This window comes from Papaver somniferum, chromosome 2 (genome assembly GCF_003573695.1).
Source record: "Papaver somniferum cultivar HN1 chromosome 2, ASM357369v1, whole genome shotgun sequence".
Classification (NCBI taxonomy): Eukaryota; Viridiplantae; Streptophyta; class Magnoliopsida; order Ranunculales; family Papaveraceae; genus Papaver; species Papaver somniferum.
Window position 1 is genome coordinate 36,609,053 of NC_039359.1, and position 20,600 is coordinate 36,629,652.

At 35.3% G+C, this 20,600-nt stretch overlaps 2 protein-coding genes across 2 annotated transcripts; one reads left to right on the plus strand and one right to left on the minus strand.

Moving 5' to 3' along the window:
• The first annotated feature begins 9,898 nt into the window (after positions 1–9,898).
• Positions 9,899–16,323, plus strand: LOC113347377 (inositol-tetrakisphosphate 1-kinase 3-like). The gene is made up of 10 exons (XM_026591025.1): positions 9,899–10,399; positions 11,882–11,963; positions 12,137–12,169; positions 14,022–14,142; positions 14,337–14,429; positions 14,767–14,886; positions 14,976–15,152; positions 15,301–15,356; positions 15,473–15,557; positions 15,668–16,323. Exons 1-10 carry the CDS (start codon positions 10,206–10,208, stop codon positions 15,760–15,762), a joined length of 1,056 nt encoding a protein of 351 aa, XP_026446810.1. The 5' UTR covers positions 9,899–10,205; the 3' UTR covers positions 15,763–16,323.
• Positions 16,324–17,108: 785 nt separating this feature from the next.
• LOC113347378 lies at positions 17,109–20,326 on the minus strand. Its single transcript, XM_026591026.1, has 3 exons — positions 20,027–20,326; positions 17,628–19,927; positions 17,109–17,501 (listed from the first exon to the last, which is right to left on the minus strand). The coding sequence occupies exons 1-3, from the start codon at positions 20,211–20,213 to the stop codon at positions 17,430–17,432; spliced, it is 2,559 nt and encodes an 852-aa protein (XP_026446811.1). The 5' UTR covers positions 20,214–20,326; the 3' UTR covers positions 17,109–17,429.
• Positions 20,327–20,600: the final 274 nt, after the last annotated feature.

Consider the following 20,600-nt stretch of genomic DNA (forward strand, 5'->3'; position numbering starts at 1 on the left):
GTACGACCATGCTTGCAAAGGAACATGGACGTGCATTTGCCTAGTGTTATGGCCCGATTAGCAGCATAATAATGGCGCATCGGGGAAGTTATGACCTGCGCGCCCAGGCGTGCCAGGCGTAAATTTTCCGGTCCGTCACAAGTTAAAGACCTTCTTAAAAATTTTCCTAATACTCATATTGTAGATCCTATAGGACTAGTAGGAGGCCTTGCAATAGCTTGGGTTGATAGATTCTCCTATGGAATTGTTCATTGGATTATTAACATGATCAACATCTTGATAAAAACCAATTCTGAATCTCAGAATTGGTTGCTAACATGTTTTTATGGAAGCCCCTACCCTGCCAATAAAAATATAGCCTGGGATTTTCTTACTGATATATCAGAACAAGTATATAAAAAATCTTTGCCCTGGATTCTTTTAGGAGACTATAACATGATTTTTTGTCAGGATGACAAAATTGGGGGGGTTACCCATTAAAAGATCTGATTGTGATTACTATCACAATATTCTCAATAATGCTGGTCTTCTAGGTTTAGGTTTTAAGGGTTATGAATTCACCTGGAATAACCATAGAGAGGGTGTAGCCAACATTCAGAATGGAGTACACAATTCCCTAATGCTGAAATCACTCACTTAGTGGGTGCTGGTTCTGATCATTGTCCTATAGAATTGAACTTAGATACTTCCTATGTCAAATTATAATATACTTTCAAATTCTATGACACTTGGAAAAATAAAGCTCTTGTGTGCAGACCATTAAAGATTCCTAGAATCATGCTATCACTGAAAATCCTACTAGCTCTCTGATTTTAAATCTTGAAACTCTTCAAATTAATCTTAATTTTTGGAAGAGGAATACCTTTGGCCTTCCGTCTAAACAAATAAAAAACACTCTAAGACAAATAGATACCTTGAACAAATCTAGCCATGTATACAAAAAAGAGGATAAGATTACGGAGAAATTGTATCACATAGAAAAAATCCATGATGTCCAAGAAGCAATAGAAAAACAACAGTCTACAGACAATTTAGTTCATTTAGGCAAAAAAAATACTAAATTTTTTCATACCAAAACTTTGAAGAGAAGAAAATGGAATAACATAGAATGTCTGAGAAAGAATAATAATAATTTAACTTTCAAAAGACATGAAATTCAAACAACTCTCTTGGACTATTTTCAAAATCTCTTCTCTGCTCCCTCCCCTCCTCCTTCTCTTAACCCTCTCTTATTTCAAAATATTTCTCCTTATCTTTCTCTAGAAGAAAATGATGTTCTTAATTTTATTCCTTATGGGGAGGCAATTTGGCTAGTTATCAAAAAACTAAAACCAAATAAATCCCCGGGACCGGATGGCTTCCCAGCTAGTTTTTTCAAACTTAACAGGGAAATTGTTGGAAAGCAAGTGACTTCTGCTATTCAACATTTTTTCAAATCAGGAGAGCTTCACCCTGATTTAAACAAAACATTCCTCTTCTTTATTCCTAAAAGTAGACACCCTAAAGATCCTAGTGGATTTAGACCAATATGACTTTGTAATACTATCTATAAAATAATCGCAAAAACCCTAGCTAATAGGATGAAACCTCTTCTAAACAGCTTAATATCCCCTTTCCAAGAAGCCTTTTTGCCTAAAAGGCAAATCTCTGACAATGATGTCATTGCTCAAGAGATAATTCATTCCTTTAAGAAGATAAGGTGAAACATGCTGGAATGGGAATTAAAATTGACATGTCTAAGGCCTTTGATAGAGTAGATTGGGACTTTTTGATTTCTGCAATGAAAGCTTTTGGTTTTGACAACAAATTCTGTAATCTCATTCATCAGTGCATATCTACCTCTTCCATTACAGTCTTACTCAATGGATGTCCTGGTAGTTATTTCAAACCTACTAGAGGTCTAAGGAAAGGGGACCCCTTACCCCTTACCTGTTTATAATTTGCATTGAGATCTTTTCCAGATTACTTCTCTCCCGTGAAATAGAGAAGTTGATAAATGGAATTAAAATATCTCCTAAAAATAGCCCTATTTCACATCTTTTTTTTTTGCTGATGATTGCATGATCTTTATTAAAGTCGACCTTAAAGAATGTCATAACATTCTGGATTTAATTGACTCTTTTAGCAAAGCCTCAAGTCAACTAATAAATTTTGAAAAATCGGGTGTTTTCTTTAGCAAAAAAGTTCAACCTAAACACCAAAGAATGATAAGTAAGTTATTAAAAAAAAAGATCTTAAAGACTCTTATTTAGGCACCCCTCTTTTTATAAATAAAGCAAAAATAAAACTTTTTGAAGGAATTATTGAAAAAATGGAACATAAAGTTCAAGGTTGGATAGGCAAAGTACATGCTCATGCTAGTAAAATGGTTCTAGTATGGCTAGCTATCAACTTTGGCTAGTATGTCTAGCTATCAAATGAGATGTTTTATCTTACCAAAGAAAATAACAAAAAAAAAATTAGATGCACTACAAAGAGACTTCTGGTGGGGAAAGGAAACTAATCACATAGGTTATTACCCAAAATCTTACTCATGTCTTTGTAAACCCATGAGTAAGGGGGATTAAGATCTAGAAATGCACATAAGTTCAATCTAGCAATGATAACAAAACTAGCTTGGAGATTGCTAACTAAACCATAGGCCCTATGGGTAAAACAATTTAAACCTAGATACTTCAGGAAAGCTTCAGTTTTCTTAGCTAAAACCCCTTCAACAAGATGTTGGATATGGAAGTGTATAAGTAAGGGTATTCATCTTGTTGAGCAAAACAGTATTTGGGAAGTAGGAAATGGTAATAGTATCAATATATGGGAGGATAGATGGATACCCAATCTGGAAGTTAAGCTTAGTACTTTTAGAATTACAAATAACGCTCACTTAACACTTATAAAGGATCTTATTGATCCAATCACTAAGAAGTGGAACTCTACCCTAATATGTGAAATATTCCCAGACACATTGCTAGGAAAATTAACAACATCAGAATAGTTGTAAACAAAAAAGACTCCCTCAGATGGCTTCTTACTAACTCAGGCATTTTCACCGTCAAATATATGTATAACAAGCTCAATGAAAGAACAATAAACCATTTCAATTTAGGACAGCCTGACTCTTTTTGGAAAAACTTATGGAGTCTTAATGTGTCTCAAAGAATCAAAATATCTGCTTGGAAGTGTTTACAAAATGCCATCTCCACAAATTTGAAATTATCTAAATTCATGAAAGATATCCATCCTAACCGTTCCTTTGGTTGTCAAGAGCATGAATTTATAGAACATTTAATGCTTTTTTGTCCTTATGCTAAAATTGTTTGGGCAGCTGAACCACACTCAGTTGAGCTAAACTTTGACAGTACTACTACCTTCTTAGATATTTGCAAGGAATGATTAGGAAAAAAGGACCCTATTATACCCATAGAAATTATATTAACCAAAGCTTGGTTCATCTGGAAAGAACGATGCAATAGAGCATTCGAAACACAACAACAAACTTGTTCACAATTAGCCTTAGAAATACAAAGATTTCTTGACTTCTGGTATAAGGATAACTCTTCACTCAGAAAACTATCAACTGATAAAATTGAAATTCCAAAGTGGCTGCCTCCTAAGAAGACACAAAAGAAACTTAATATTGATGCTGCTTGGATTTCTAAAGATACGCCTGCAGGTTTTTCATTAATCTTTAGGAATGATGCAGGCAAGTTTGAACAAGGAAGAGCAGGTCCAATCACAGCTTCTTTTCCAGAAGAAGCGTAAGCTTTAGGAATGTTGCAAGGAGCTAATTGGGCGTCAGAAAGAAGATTCGCAAATTTCAGTGTGGAAGGTGATTGCAAGAATTTGTTTGATTACTTGAATGGGAGACCATCTCAAATTTCCTAACAGAATCAAGTTATTATGGACGAAGTTAAAAGAGTCTTTTCAAGTTGTCAAATTTTTTTGGGCTTTTTTTACATTCCTAGAACTGCTAACAATGTGGCAGATACTCTTACAAAAGAAGTTAAAACTTTTTTTAACTCTGTTGATTGAGTCACTGATCCACCTATTTATATTTTGCAAAGTTTAAAAGTAGATATATCTAATGCAAGGGATAGACAGTCTGATCTAGCATTAGAAAGCTCTACTAACAGTGATGTAAGGGTTACTAACTCCCTAGGTTAGTCTTTTGAATGCATTTGAACTTACAATAAAATTAAATGAATATAAGAAAGTTCCGCAGACCAATTAACCATTCTTCCTTAAAATAAGAAAGAGTTTAGAAAGAGAGAAAAAAAAAATTGTGATGTCCCAGCTATTGACTGGGATGAGGAAGCAAAGTCTTTGTTGCTGGCTGTCGAGAAGATCTGTTATCTTATTTGCTGAAGCTTAGTTTACCGGAACTAGAGTTTTCATTTGTCCTTTAAATGCATTATTTTCATTTGATGAAGACTGCTTTTGTTGCTTTCATCAATAAATTTGGAAGCAATAGTTTTCTCTTGATTTCATGAAAACCCTTCATGATTTGCCAACATTATTCACAAAAATCTAAGCGAGCAACTTATACAGTATGCATTAAAGATACCTATGTATTAGAAAACTCGTACAGTTCTCGCAGACATTTGTATATGCAAAGTGGAAACTCTAAATTTGGAAGTCAGTTAATACAGTATGGGATCTTTTCAAGCATAAACTTGGAGATACTAATATTCCTAACAAGATTATAGAATCGATCTTAGCTGAAAATGACATTGCTGAAGATCAACTGCAATTTGCAAAATGCGAGTCGGAGTCACACTCAACGCAAAACATCAACTGAGAAGTCTCCATCAGTTTTCGTATGGAAAATCGGATCATCAGACAATGCGATGACCATGGTCGAGCGTACGTAATTATATTTAAAGACATATAATCCGCCCATACCGCGACTACTTTTATAGTGGTCATTCCAAGGTCATGGAGTATTTTATTTTAATGTGAATCAGTACTAACTCTGCCAAGTTAATAAAGGGTTAAGTCTTCCTCGAGAGAGCTTAAAAAATATGCAAATGGTGGTGGTTGAAAGTGGTCCAAACTTGTACACCCATCCAATACTTGCTATTATAAGCAACATCATACCTGTAACAACATCCAATACTTGCTATTTCCCAGCTTAATTAACATTGTCTGGAAATAAATGTTGTGCTCATTATACGTCAACTGTGTCTACTTATGTATAGATGAATCTGGTTGTTATTGTATATATGTCGATTTGCGATCGCATGGCTTGTCATGGTCTCTTTCGGACACAAGAAAAGAAGGCAGAAATGGGTAACATACTGTGTAAGATTGCGAAATTGTGGAATGTGTATACAGTAAGACAGAGACTAGAGGAGTGTCTCCACTAAAACGAAGGCCAAATGGAAAGTTGTTTAAAGTAGAGTCACTTAATTTGGTCGGACATTTGCTCTTTATAAACAAGCCTCTTTAAGTGCGATTATGGTAGGTAACTGAAAACAATATCGACTGCATTTCTTTTTTTGCATTTTCTTGGTAAAAAGAGCTTCTTAGCTTTTCGTGGGGGATTGTTAAGCTTTAGACTTTATTCCAACAACATTAGTTAGCAAAGTATAATTATAGAAATTTGAAGTACTTCCACTTAATGCTTTGATCAATTCGTTACCAGAAAACAAAACAGGCATGGTTTGCTCCAGAAAAACAAATTGTGAGCGAGAGACTCTGACCATATTAGAGAAAACCACGCATGTTACAATTGTATTGTTTTATATGAATTTTAGTAACCTCCTGTACACTGCATGAACTGGTAACCCTGTGATAATTTTGTAGAAGTGTTCTTAACTTTTTAACTCATATCACAACAATTTCATAATCCAGAAAACTTTTCCTGTTCTTTTGATTTGATAACATTAGGAAGATTTTTAATAGAGGAGGTCTAACAATGGAAAGCCGACGATGGCGAAGAGGAAGATGACTATGTACGTCCACACATCCACTAAGCTAATGACATAGTTAATTAAGCCTAAATCTGTACGTGGATAACCTTGTTAGATCGATAAGACAAGAAACATCTAATAACCACTCCGTATTGGCTTATCAGTACTTATAATTATATTACTAAAATAAAAGAACGGAAAATGGGTTATTTATCTAAATATTTTTAAAACATGGTTCAAATGGACGAGTAAAAACTATTATGGATGAAATGGACACCAAAAAAATAGCAAGGATGAAACTGGATGCATCCTGATATAAATTAAAAATAAGAAAAAATATTTAAAAATAGGTAGGATGAAACTGTTTACATCTATTTTTACAATTATATCCATTTAAACAATATCAAAATCTAAATGTTCTTTTTATTCAGAAATTATTGATTTTGGTCTTTTTAACCAATTTTGTGATAAAAGAAAACAAATATCGGTTTATCTCCGGAGAATCATGCACATGCACAACATTCTTATTCTATTAATTATATTGTGTCCATTTTTAACTAGTCCTAATCAAATCTCAAACACTGTTTTAGAACCAATCCCATTAAACATTGTTTTAAACTATAAAATTTCCACGACCGTTCTAGTTAATTGTTTTCTTGATTGATACATTTTGATTTGATATTCTTTAACTGTACGTACACCAGAGGTGATTGGAGGGCTAAATAAATTATGATCTTCTTCATCATCTAACTAAATCGAGTTCTTATCGAATCTCTAGATGTCTAAATGATAATAATGATTTTATTTTGGAAACTTCATATGTAGTTTCTACTCCTACGTGGACGCATCAAAATTATTCAAATATATCATAACGTACGCAAAATAAACATTAAAAAGAGAGCACCACTTGGGGAACATGTGGATACATCTAAATCACATCGATGCCACTACAAATATATTTAGCTATAGGAATGTCAAAATCGAATAAAGCAGATCCACACTGAGAAATTAAAAAAAAAAAAACAATTACATGTGCACTGAAAGATGAAAATATTGGGTAGGTGTGTATTGCTTTTCTCATTAGTAAAGAGGGAAAGTGAGACAATAATCATCACCTCATGAAACAGATTGATGATTTTCAGAAGATTTCATGGGAGCACTTGACATGACGATCGTCGGGGGAATATGGATTTCAAGTCAGTGTCGGTATTCATGCAAATGGAGCCTGGGATTCTGGTGCAAGAATGCAGATGTTAACATACAAGTCAAGTTTTGTTATTGTATTTACTGCAGTTTTTTTACAGTAACTAACTAGCCAGTTATATATCATCCTTTTCACTTGAAAATCGAGAAGAACTCTGTTCTGTTGTGAGAATATTCGCACAACTATATTTTAGATTTTCAAAACGAGAAAGTCGAAGGAAGTGGGGATTGCAAATTGAATCCCTTATTGTTTTCCTAAAACCTTTAATCATTTAGTACGTTTTTCTCCTTTTCTTTAGGCTGGGGCACATTAGATTAAGTGCTTGCAAGTTGGAAACTTGGAATCTGATCCTGCTAATTAACTGTGAAAAGAATGGTTCGTTTAAGAGTGTGCGCTGTGTGCCTATCTAAATCTAAGAAGAGTAGCTTATATTTATTACTACAAAGTTTAAGAAAAGCTAACAAATCATTTCAGAATATTCCTAGACCCTCTTTAGTTCTCCTGCCAATGGATTTAAGAGAACAATAATGGTTTTTTTTTTTATTAGAAAAAGAAGCGAACCACAAATATTATTACCAAGTCGATATCGGTATCGTTAAATACTAGCTAGATATACGAAAGTTGATTAGTTCAGTCGGATGCAAACACAACTGGTTTCTGCCTAAACATTATTTATCGTTACCTTAACGTAAAACTAAAGTAAAGTGGAAGAATTTCAAAAGAGCATATAAAGTTTGCGTAATAGAAGTTAAGTACTAAAGATATAGCCAGGGAAGGGAGATAACTAAATAGCTAACCTCCAGAAACACTAACATTGAGCTAAAAGGGGCAAAGGAATGACAGGCAGTCCTACTTGCATGCGCTAATCTTAGACTTGCAATGGGGATTTGTCAATACTCCATATATTGGGCAGTCTGGATTCTGGAATATTCTTTTCTAGGATGGGAAGATTATCTAATCTAGCATGGCGAGGAAATATATCCTGATCATGAAATTACCATCCAATTATATGGTTTCAAAAGTATAATCATGTGTTATATATCCACAAAGAACACACTAGTAGTCATTACAGTACATGGTAACTTATGACCCATCAGTAGGAAATAATTTAAAAGAATCTAAACAGTGAAGAGCATAAGAGTATATTCTGGTCCATTTCTGGATAAACCTATCGTAGCCTTGACGGGAAAGAAATGGTAAAGTAGCCTAAAAGTTTGGATGATCATTTAGAAATGAATTTTTCTTTCAATTCTTAATTTTACCTTTGGAGACCATTACTCAAAGAGTCAAAGTCAGCTGCATGCTTGGTTATTTTCTGTTTTTTTGATGACTTGTATGAGCTCAGTAACTCGGTGTCTGGTAATTTACAATCGCCCAAATTTGAAACTGCTTGGTAATTCAAACAAAAATCTAGAATTTCGATTTAAAAGCACAAACAAAATTTACTGTGATCATTATTCCGAGAATTATTTATCGATTGTTTCTACGCCCAATGAAAAATAACTTTTCCATTTCTTAAAGCAATAAAATCAAAAGTTAGGTTTGAGTGTAAAATATGAAAATGACTTTCAAAAGGTTTTTTTTTTTAATGACGCACGGTTTTTCTGCTTCTAATTTTGGGTATTAATTTTTATTTCGGGTATCCAAACAGATGTGTATATGTGCACACTAGGAAAATTGTAAGTCTAGCTATGAGATATACGGTAACCCAATAATATCTCTACATCTCCGTTAGCATCTGAGCCGATATGGGAATTAGAGTTTCTCCCACACATTTTCCACACGGCTATGGAACCACTTACCTTTTGTTTTCTTTTCAAAACGTGGGTCAGTCACTCCTAGCGCTGCTATTAGTATTAGCACTTGGAATTAGGGCTGAACATGGTTTCGGTTTTCCGTTGTAACCGGACCGAACCAGATCAATTAAGAAGAAACCAAACCGAACCATTTACTAACGGATCGGTTATGGTGTACAAAGTGGAAAACCGATAGTGTTGGTTTTGGTTTGGTTTGACTTCTAAAACCGAACCAAAAACCATTGGAAAACCGATTAATTTTTAAACTTAGTTTCTACCTTGATTAACAAGTATTAGATTCTACCCATTGATTTAGAGGATAAATAGAAACCCTAAATCTAATATTTCAGTATGATATTCTCCCTCTTTCTCTTTCTCCTTCTCTCAGTCTCCTCCCTTCTCCACCCCTAACTACAACAATCACTGCTGCTACTCGACTTTCTTCTTCCCTTCTTCATTCTTTTTTGTTTATCACTAACTAAATTAAGATATATTATATATCTTCTTTTGATCTCTAGATTTAGAGTAAGCTTTAACTATTCTTGATATTTTTTTTTTATTTTTTTTGTCTGTAAATTTGTGTAAACCAATACTATCGGCAGCTACGATTTTTTTATCTGTAAATTTGTGTATCTTTTTTTTTGTTTGAGTCGTTTGACATAACTATTGGTTAACCAAAAACCACTGGGACAAACCGAAACCGGCTGGAACCATTTAGAAACCGAACCAATGGTTAATGGATTGGTTTGGTTTAGATTTTTAGAAACCGATAGTATTGGTTTCGGTTTTGGTTTGGCTAGAAACCGAACCAAAACCGAGCATGAACAGCCCTACTTGGAATAGTTAAAAGCAAGCTAAAAAACATGAGTAGGGGTATATTCGAAATATAAAAAAGGCCAAAAAAAACAATATGGGATTTTACATATTAACTAGGGGCATTTAGGGAATAATAAAAAACATGACCGTAAATATATAGACGTACTCTTCTCGATACTCTCTTACCTCTGCTAACTGATCCTCTTTGTTTGTCCGTGAAAATCCAAATCTTCTTAATACAAAAAGACACCTTCTTCATACACTTTCCCCTTTCAAATCTAGAAACACCGAACCCTAAAATCAACAACTCGAGGAAACAAAATCTTTTAAATTTCTCTATTTTAGGTTTTCTGATTATCAACATTTTCATTCCAACTTTTTGGTATTTTCTTTATTATACAGACTAGATTTTGTTTGAATACTAAGTGTGAAAGAAAGGATTGTGAATTAGGGTTTGTTGGTTTTGAATTGAGTTTTTCGAGTATGAGGTTGATCGGTGGAGAAGAACATAAAAGTAATGAACAACCTGAGAATGAAAATGAAAGTAATAATGAACAGGAGGAGTTTACATTAGGATTAGGGTTACCTCATCAATCTACGAGACTTGTTGTTGGATATGCTTTAACTTCCAAGAAAACCAAGAGTTTTTTACAACCAAAGCTTGAGAATCTGGCTAGGTAATCCCTCTAATTCTATTCTCCATTCAATTTCTTGTAAATTTGTTCACTTCTCTCACACTCATGCACACTCAGTCACACTCACATATCCACTTTTGTTTTTTGTGCCCAGAAATGTTGGGGAAGATTAAATCTTTCGTTTAAACTATGGGTTTCATTTAGAGATTTGATTAATTGTAATTCTTTCTAATAGTTTTCTTTTTTTTGGTTCTTTGAATGGGCACAATTTGGGTTACTTGTATATTGTTGTATAACCAAATATAGTTTAGTTTTTTAATACAAAAGAACAAAAAGTATATTTCGAGACATTTTCTGACACAAAGATTAGATTTTTCTCCATGGGTTTGGGTTTTTGATTTCTGAGTATTGTAATTTGTATATCCTAGAAACCCCACAAGATTGAATTTATGCTGCCAGTTGTGGCAATTGTTTTTTTTCTTCTTTTTTTTTGACTTATCCTTCCTCACGTGGTATTGTTGTGAGTTGATTACTGTGATGGAATCTGCAATTCATGAATTGGGAATATTCTCATATTCTTGGTATAGATGCTCATGAGATTAGAATAGAGATTAAAAGTCAAATTTGGATTATATCTTGTTATTGTTGTTTCTAATAGATTGGTTATTTCTCTCTTCTTGTTTCATTCTTAATCTACTAGTTGTTAATGTTCTATTTGAGAGTTGTATGGAATGCGGTATGACATGGAACTAATTGTTAGCATGAAAGTGATTGGCATTTGCTTTTCATCTACTATTTTTAAAGACTGTTGCTGTCTTTATACATCTCTTTCAATCTTCTTTACACACAGTATATGCCTTTATTGTTGTGGAAAATCTTAACATACTAACGATAAACAACGCTTGCGTAACTGTAGCAAAGGAACATAGAATACGACGTCAAGAATAGTCTTTTCTGTTGGTTTTATTCGATTACTTTTGTACGATATATCTATATATGGATTTCTCCCTGTGCGGAAAAACTAGTTTCGCTTGAAGGTGATATTGGGTGGTCGTATAGAGTGTTGTGAATTATTATCTCACGGATAGGATTTCATGATTTCGGATGGGCTGAAATTTTTGTGAAGATGAGAAGAATGTCGACCTGAGATAAAATAGAGCTTGATTCATTTCAATTTGTGCCTACGGGCATTTTGTATCGTCTGAAACGGTTCAAGCATACATGGAAACTAGTCAAAGGATACTCTATCACTTCTCGCAGGAGTATCTCTTCATTGTAGATCGTCTGCACGAATAAGCTGGCAACTGCAGAAATATTTGGTGTTGCCTATGTGCTGGATTTATTGTAAATATTGAGAATCTAGTCAGTGAACCTACCCTTAACTAGGTGTTTGCGTATGTGTTAATGGAGCTTTCATTTTGTTACCCGAAATTTTAATTCTGTCTATAGTTCTGCACTTTCCCTTTTTTTTTCTTCTTCTTGTAATTCTGATAAATACAACACGTGTTATATTGCATGAAACAGGAACAAAGGTATAGTCTTTGTTGCAATTGACCAAAGCAGGCCACTTTCAGATCAAGGTCCCTTTGACGTTATTTTGCACAAGGTGAGCGGATTGGTGCTTATTATTCATCAAATACGGTTCTGTTGTTTCAATTTCAATGAAATGTTTGAAATGACTTTCTCCTAACATGTCTGAAAATGATCATGTAGAGGTCTAGTCAAACGATCTTGTATGTGTTCTGATATGGTGTGCCATCTATTTCTTGTCTTTTTCAGCTGTTTGGAAAGCAGTGGCGTCAAATTCTTGAGGTTAGTTTCCTGATGCTCACATGTTGTCCTTATCATTTACTTCTGAACGAAAGTTAGTCATTCTATTTGTATGGTAAACTTTTTTTTTTTTTTTAATTTCCTCGATTATGTCATTAATAAGTTATGTTAGTGTTCATACATGCGGTGACAAGGATTGGTCAATAGCATAAAACATGTCTTCTAACATAATTTTACAGAGGGCTCGTTCCTCTGCAATGAATCATGATCAGATAGTTGAGGTTGGAGCCTCGAGATTTCTGAATGAGGATTTTATCTTACCTGCTAGTATAGTTAACCTCTTTTATAAGATTTGCAGATGATGTTCAGTTATACCTTTTTAGATTTGTATGTGTTAAAAAATTTGAATGTTGATGTCGGTTTTACCTATGATCTTCTTTTATGAGCTTACATGGTTAATTTTCTTACTTATTCAGTCGTTTCAAAACGAAGGATTTATGTTTCATGTACGTGGTTACAAAAGCAAAATATTGAATCAGCCACGTCCTTAATTTTCTAGTCTGTTCTAATGATGCATGAGATCATCATGCTAGAGAGATAGGCATCTGTTTTCGGGATTTGTGTAGTTATTCATGGAGGCTGCACAAAATACCTATTGTTTGATGAAAGAAAAGCCATACAAGAATTTTAACCCCGCCCGTCCTAGCCTACCCAAGACTACAACGAGGCGATCTTAGAAGTTACAGTAATTTGTGATATTCGTGCTGATAGTCCAATGTTAAGGCTAAGTGTCAGATTAGCCCACCGAATTTATGATTGTGTTTTCATCAGCTTCTACAAAGTTTTACATATCGCCATATCGGGCTATAGTAGTCACTTAGTATGTCCTCAGTTACCTTCATGTGTTATTGAAAAGCACATGAAGAGACACCAAACGACATATTCTCATTCGTAGGGTCTATATCCTTGCTGAAAAATATATAGAACGTGAGGAAAAAATTGCATGATATTTTTTGGTCCCACTAGAAGGAAAATGGAGGTTGTCAACCCTACATTTAACTGCCATTCTGCTAGTGTCATGGTGTGCATCTGTAATTGTTAACTGTGCTGATGCAGTTACTATCTATTTTGTTTGTTGGGCTTCTTGGGCAGCAAAATTTTGGGATGTCCTCTGGATTGTAGTAGCCAAGTATCAGTAACAGATGCACATAATAATAGTTGGTTTCCACATCCTTCTTGTTTTTCATTCACTTGGTGACTTTGTCCCTTTGCTTGTTGCTTAACAGCTAAATATGGTCCCTTTGAGCAGTAAAACATCATTAAAAGAGAAAGATATTGGTTGAGTAAATTATAGATACAATTTGGTTTGACTATGCATAGGAAGACACCAACCCCCAAATAAGTAGCACGATATCAGATGTTAATGGAAATTTGTACTATATATGACAAACAAATTTCCTTATTGTATAAGTTACTTCTCTTCATTGATATGTCTGAAGAAAATAGATAGAGATTTGTACAACATGAAAGCCTGCATTAAACAAATCCAGAGTGAAAAATAAGTATTAAATCAGACAGACAGTTGGAAGAAGATGGTACAGGAAAGTAGAGATCAGAACCAATAACCAATGGTAGAGCTCTTGGGAAGCCACTCAATTGAATACTTATACACTTAGAACGACGCGTTGTGGTTATGTTGCTTCTAAACACACTTGTTTCCTTCTTGGTTGTCGAAATCACTTTTTATGGTAAACCTTCTTTGAATAGATTGTTCCCCTTCTCAAGGTACTGGAATGATTTTCTAAGTGTCAAGCAAATTGAGAACAACTTTATAAGTAGCATTTGCATGTCCACCCTAACTTTTTCTGATGCCAGTTGTTTTTACTCTTTGTAGGACTACCGGGAAAAGTATCCAGAAGTTACAGTCCTTGATCCTCCCAGTGCCATAAAACATGTTAGCAACCGCCAGTCCATGCTTCAGGATGTGACCAATATAAACTTGTGTGATTGTCATGGTAATTTCTATTGTACTCCTAGACAATTAAGGCATCTGGAGAAGAAAGTTTTTAGCTGATGGCGAATCACCCTACAAAAGATTTTGTTATCGTATTTCCATGTGTGTAAATTCTGGACAGATTTGATAGCGTAAGTTCGTAAAGTTTACATCTGCGTACATGCTGATGCTTAAAACGTACGTATTCTTTTGTAGGAAAAGTTGGTGTTCCAAAGCAGTTAGTTATCACAGAAGATCCATTATCGATTCCTGATGCTGTTACTGAAGCAGGATTGGTATTACCATTAGGTAAGGTTGTAGTGCATCTGTTGTATCCCTCATTTTTCATATGGTTTGTTCAATGGCTAAAGCATCAGGACTGAGAGATGATGTTATACTTATAACAGTTATGGCCAAGGAACACATGTTAAAGATAAAGAACATAATTTTGTATGTTATGCTAAATTTTAAACCACCAGTGCATGCATGTGTTAAACTAGCCTATGTTAAGTGTGAGGGTGGTATATCTCATTCTGAACCTACACCATGTTTCAGATGTGCGAAGCAACCATTCAAACTTCCCTGTTCATGTATCTTTCTATGATTGCCCTTAATTGTTGTTGTGCTTTTTTTGTTTATGTTTCAGTGTCAAAACCACTAATTGTTGATGGTAGTGCAAAATCACATCTATTATCACTTGCATACGATCAACTATCTCTATCAAAACTTGATCCTCCCTTGGTTCTGCAGGAGTTCGTTAACCATGGTATGACATTTAACCCGTGTAGGTATCGCTTGCATCTGAAATTTGTTATGGTCAATGCTAGAATTCTTCCTTTACTTTTCTGGTTGCAGGAGGTGTTGTCTTCAAGGTTTATATTGTTGGGGAAGCTATAAAGGTTGTACGGCGTTTCTCTCTTCCCGACATCAATAAACTTGAGCTCTTAAACAATGCTGGTGTGTTTCGTTTTCCAAGGGTATCTTGTGCCGCTGCTTCTGCAGATGATGCAGATCTGGACCCTAGTGTTGCTGGTGAGTGTTTATCATGTTAGAACCAGGAGTTCTTATGGGCAAGATTAACCTTATTATCAGTAATTCGTTGTCTTGGAAAATTTTGATTCATATGAAATCCTTCCACATTCTATAATTAGAGATTGATCCATGTTATCCTTAATCTCAGAGCTTCCTCCACGACCTTTACTTGAGAAGCTGTCAAGGGAGCTGCGTCAACGGCTGGTATTTTCCATCTTCATGTTTCTTAACTATAATTTTTCTTCTCTCCCGTTTTATAAAATAATAAATTTTTCTTCCCATTTCCATGACCATGATTCATATATACTTTGATTTTGTAGGGTCTCCAACTGTTCAACATAGATATGATTCGAGAGCATGGAACCAGAGACCATTTCTACGTGATTGATATTAACTACTTTCCTGGCAAGTGGAACTTTTTCTTAATTGATATTCTAAATATTCCTCAACAGCTGTAGGCTTGCGAGAATATGAAGGTTTGCTTCTTTTAAGACGCCTTTGAACTCTCTTATCAGGTTACGGGAAAATGCCAGAATACGAGCATGTGTTCACTGATTTCCTGCTGAGCCTGATGGAGAAGAAGTACAAGGACTACCCTGGTAATAAGTAGTTTTGAAGAGTTTTCAAGTGGAAAAGAAGTAAAAGAAAAAAAAAAGTTAAGAAAGAAAAATGATCATATGGGAGCAATCCTACAACAAAATTGACATTTGTCATGTCTCCCCCAAAAAAATTAGTTTCGGGGCCATCATGTGTACAGCAGCGTGTTCACGAGGATCTAGTGGTTGCAGCTGAATGGTGGATAGAACGGTCTCAATGTTAACATCTGTAATTACTGACTGGCATGATGTGCCACAAGCTTCTCTCGTCTATCATGTACACACATTTCTCTCTTGCTAGCTGTGCTGATCTTATTCCTCTGTTACGTTTTCATATCCTTTTGTTTGTGGTGGTGTTGGAGCTACTGCTAATGGTGGTGGTCTTAGCTGCAAAAAGAGAACATTACATTTTTCAACTCAACTTATGTGAAGTTGTTTCTAGTGTACTGGACACCTGTTAAACAGACCTTTTGATTGACTGCATTCTTATACAGAATTTTCTACTTTTTCATAGAAAGAATTTGTGTTGTTGATTTCATATTCGGACTTGTTATTTGTCAAAGAATTGCTTGTTACCCTTGTTTCCTTCTAATACTGATCCCCAGGTCATTTTGCCTTTAGAAATCCGGTATAAAAGGGTTTAAACCCTCTGACTAAATCAGCATGAGCCGTGTTCTATTCTGACTTAGACATCTGATGTGCTTTATGTGCAGGGTTGTAAAACATCCAAGCAAGGGAAATTAACAACATTTGCATCTCTCTGTGAGGTTAAATTGCACGATTTCCTTTAGTAGATTGATTATCTTTTGGAGGTTCTTAAAATGTGTACCTCTCTGTAGAGATGGATAATACACCACTTGCCCAACCAATCTTTTGGAGGTTTTAGCTGAAACTGAATTACAAGTCTTATACCGATCAAAAAAAAAAGTCTTGTACTGAAATGGTGACAACGTCGAACAAAATTGTGGGATAAAGTGGGAACCATGCTCGGGCTTCCATTAGTAAATGAGAACAGTTTTTAGGTCTGAGCACTAAGGCTTACCTTGAAAAGGGTCAAACTTGGCAATGCAGTTTTGTAAAGAAGACTGGGATTGGATTCCCATTTGAGCACATAATCAACTTGTCTACTCATCAGAACAGCTCTTTATGAAGTGAGCTGCCCTTCGTATCTTTTGATGCATTGGCCATATAGTGTGTTCTTTACAGGGTATTCAACTTCTTGTTTTCTATGTGCATCATAGAACAAGGAAATGCATCTGGTCTGTTACTGCAATCCGCTTTCCTATGGTTTATTGATCAAAACAACACACACAACTTCTACAAGTGAGAAACTTTGAATGTCAAGAACACCGTGAGATCAGGTAACGCATAAATAAGTTTCAAATTCAAACCCCATTTTACAACTCAGAGAAATCCAATAATTTGAACTAAGAAATCAGCGTGAAAATGATAATGATGAAACCATTGATTGACATAATGTGATGCTACACTACTCTAATGTGTAAACTAAATTGTTAGCAACATCCTTCACATCATGCAGCAGCATACAACTCTTTGTTGTACTATTACTCCCGAATGTGCTGCTTTGCTCATCCCCTGACAAGTCTTCGTGATTCAGTCCAAGAAAGAAAAAGAACGCGACTAAAAAACACCTGCATCCCATTGCATGTAGAGATTTAGTTTATGGAGAAACGATCTTCTTTCTGATTCTATTTGAACGGCGAACTGGAGTCACCACTTCGTCTCCATAACCCTTCAAAACACAACAAAAGAGAACAGAAAAGGGAAGTATGTTAGTACTGTTATGTTTAGTTCCTGAAATGAAATTATTAGCACATACAAAAGCATCAATAAAATGAGGAATGTTTAGCGTACTAACATGTTTATTGTGGAGTTTCTCATATGTAGTAAAACTTCCATAAGAAACAGATCCAACTGAGTAATTTGATGACGATTCAACATCGGGGTTTCTACTAATTGGATGACCCTGGCTGCTTTGCACTTCATTCTCTCGCTCAGATTCCCTGTCCTTGCAAGATGAGCTGTTCTGGAAGTCACTGCTCATACCTGATGGACCGGAATGTCCTGCCACCACCTCTTCCTCAATTTCCCAGTTTTGAGAACAAAACCTTTCAATTTGTGGCCTTTTACTGTCAATACTAGTTGATGTTGAACTAGAAACCAACTTTTTTGGCTGCAATGTTTCTACAGGCTCTAGAGTAGAGGCTTTTTTGCTTCTCATATATAGGAAAGCTGCACAACTGATCAAAGTTAGAAGAACTAAAGAGATTTGCATCACAGTTTGTCTGAGAGACTTATCTGCTAAGTCATGAATAACAGATTCAAGGGTTCCCAAACTTAGGTCATGAGGAGAAGCTTCATCTATTTCTGAGCTTTGAGAACTATCAGATTCAGAGGCATGCTGACTGAGTTTTAAATCGGCAGCATCAGTGTCTCTCTGGATATCAATACCATCTTTCTCTTGGAACTCTACTGATTCTTCTATCATTTCAGGCTCAAGCTCAGCAAATTCTTCCATCTTCTCCTCTACCATGGCAGCTAATAAACAACTCTCTTCTGTCAATTTGGCTTCACTCTTCTCCTCTGCATCAACTACTTCTGAGCTTTGAGAACTGACAGATTCTGCCTTATGCTGCTGAGGAAGTTCAATACCATCTTGTTCATGGATCGCCACAGATTCCTTTATCATCTCAGGATCATGGTCAGCCACAGTCATTTTGGCTTCACTCTTCTCCTCTGCATCAACTACTTCTGAGCTTTGAGGACTGACAGATTCTTCCATGTGCTGAGGAATTTCAATACCATCTTTTTCATGGATCGCCACGGACTCTTTTATCATTCCAGGATCAAGGTCACCCAAATCCTCACTCTTATCATCTGTCTCAACAGCTAAGAAACTCTCTTCTTCCTGGTTCACTTCCTCATTAGTTTCCATCTCCTCTTGGAATCCAAGACCATTCATTCCTTGCATTTCCTCTATCGCATTCTCACCATAGCCCCGTGTTCGGTACTCATGGTTTACCATAGTTAAATTAGCAACATTAAAAGGAATCATTGTATCAACTCCTTTAGGCATAAAGTTCAGCATAGAGAGATATGAAGCAGACATTTCTGCCCAGTTATAGACAATATCAATAGGATTCATTTCCATCGCAGAAGTTCCAAACTCGAAGCTAGAGTCGTCGTTATAAACCGGAGAATCTGTAACCGTAAAGCATAAACAAGCAACTACAAAAACTAAAAGAGAAGGGATGATCTTTGTTCTCACAAATGTGCGCTGCCTTGACATCTTCTTGCATACTATGTTCTCATTCTTCTCTTGCATTTGCTCCACTGCTGCCTCAGATACAACCTCCTCTGACAATGCAACATCCTCAGACTCAACTGAACACTCAGTTTCTTCAGTGTTCTTAGTATCATCTGAACAGCTTTCAGAAGTTGTAAATATATCATCTAACTTTGTTCCTTTGGTGCGATAAGCTTCGACACGGGGATTAGGTTTATAACAGAGAAACAATGGCCTTGGAGAAAGGATATTGGTTTTGGGATCATAAGGTGGAAGTAATGGATCCAAGTCTAGTCGAGCTAAAACCGGCACAGAAGAAGAGCAAGATGGTTTAACTAGTTCAGGCACAGAATTTTTACTAGGGTTTTCTTCCATTAAACAGGAAACAGCAGAGTTTTCATCTGGTTTTAATTGGTTCTCTCCAGTTACGGAAGAATGAAGAGATTCCTTGATCTCAAAAATGGGGTTTTCAGATTCTGAAGTTGAAAACACACTACTTTCTAGGGTTTTAGAGGGTAACTGAGAACCAGAGGCTAATCCCAAATCTGATTCAAAAATTTCAGTAAATGAAAGATTTTCAATAGAAGAAACTTTAGGGGGTAATACCAGAGAACAAGAAACCGAATCAGAACATGATTGAATCTTTTCTGCAAATGATAACTTTCTATCATCAGAAACCCTAACTGGTTCATTCCTCTCCCCCAAAATTTTCTTTCTTGGTGAAGGAGCAGCAATTTTTGAAACAGTGGAGATTGTTGGAGCCATGAAGTGCTTAGTAATAGGTGATGATGATCTTATCTTTACAGGCTTCAAATTCGGATCTTTTTCATTCTCTTTATACTCATTCAACAATGAATTTCTTTGTGAAAATTCTGCATTTCAAGAAACAAATTATAGATTAGATTCCAAATCAGACAAATAAAAATAAGAAATTTGAATTATAAAAGGGGGAAATTTTCATTCTTGATTACCTGTTGGAGTATTAGCCGGAGTGGTTGGATTGAAGTTTTTAGAATTACGAACAAACGAAGGGTTATTTAGTGGATTTCCACTGAAACTCTTTCTGAGGTTATTATTGCTAACTGGGGTTCTTGGATTATTGAGGTTTGTTTTACTGCTTGAAATAGGGGAAGGAGATCTGTTTGAAGATATCACCATGACTGTTAATTCACAAAAGCTAAGATTTTGCAGATATTATCCAAAAAGGAAATATTTTTCTAGGGGTTTTTGATTCGAGAGAAGAGAAAGAATGGGAGCAATTATTTGGAGAAGAAGAAGAGAAAGATTTAGATATCTGGAAGATTATAACGGCTATATTTTCTTTTTAAGGTATAATTTGATGAGGATAACCGTTAGAGAAAAATTGGGAATTTTGAAATTAAAGTTTCAGTTTTTATTTATTTACTGATTTTTTAAGGGGTATATGATATAGCCGTTAAAAGAGTAGGTATGGTGGCACGTGAGTTTGAATTTTACTTCGTGAAACCTAATTTCTAAGGAGATTACTAGATTACTCCTGCAGTAATGGGAGTAGACCGAAGAGGA

Bases quoted from the DNA above. Each gene is read 5' to 3' on its own strand.
- LOC113347377 (XM_026591025.1), top strand. From the start codon at position 10,206: ATGAGGTTGATCGGTGGAGAAGAACATAAAAGTAATGAACAACCTGAG. The intron at 12,170-14,021 runs GTTAGTTTCCTG...TACTCTTTGTAG, and splicing joins AGTGGCGTCAAATTCTTGAG to GACTACCGGGAAAAGTATCC. The intron at 15,357-15,472 runs GTATTTTCCATC...TTGATTTTGTAG, and splicing joins GGGAGCTGCGTCAACGGCTG to GGTCTCCAACTGTTCAACAT.
- LOC113347378 (XM_026591026.1), bottom strand. From the start codon at position 20,213: ATGGTGATATCTTCAAACAGATCTCCTTCCCCTATTTCAAGCAGTAAA. The intron at 19,928-20,026 runs GTAATCAAGAAT...CTTGAAATGCAG, and splicing joins TCCGGCTAATACTCCAACAG to AATTTTCACAAAGAAATTCA. The intron at 17,502-17,627 runs GTTAGTACGCTA...TGTGTTTTGAAG, and splicing joins AGAAACTCCACAATAAACAT to GGTTATGGAGACGAAGTGGT.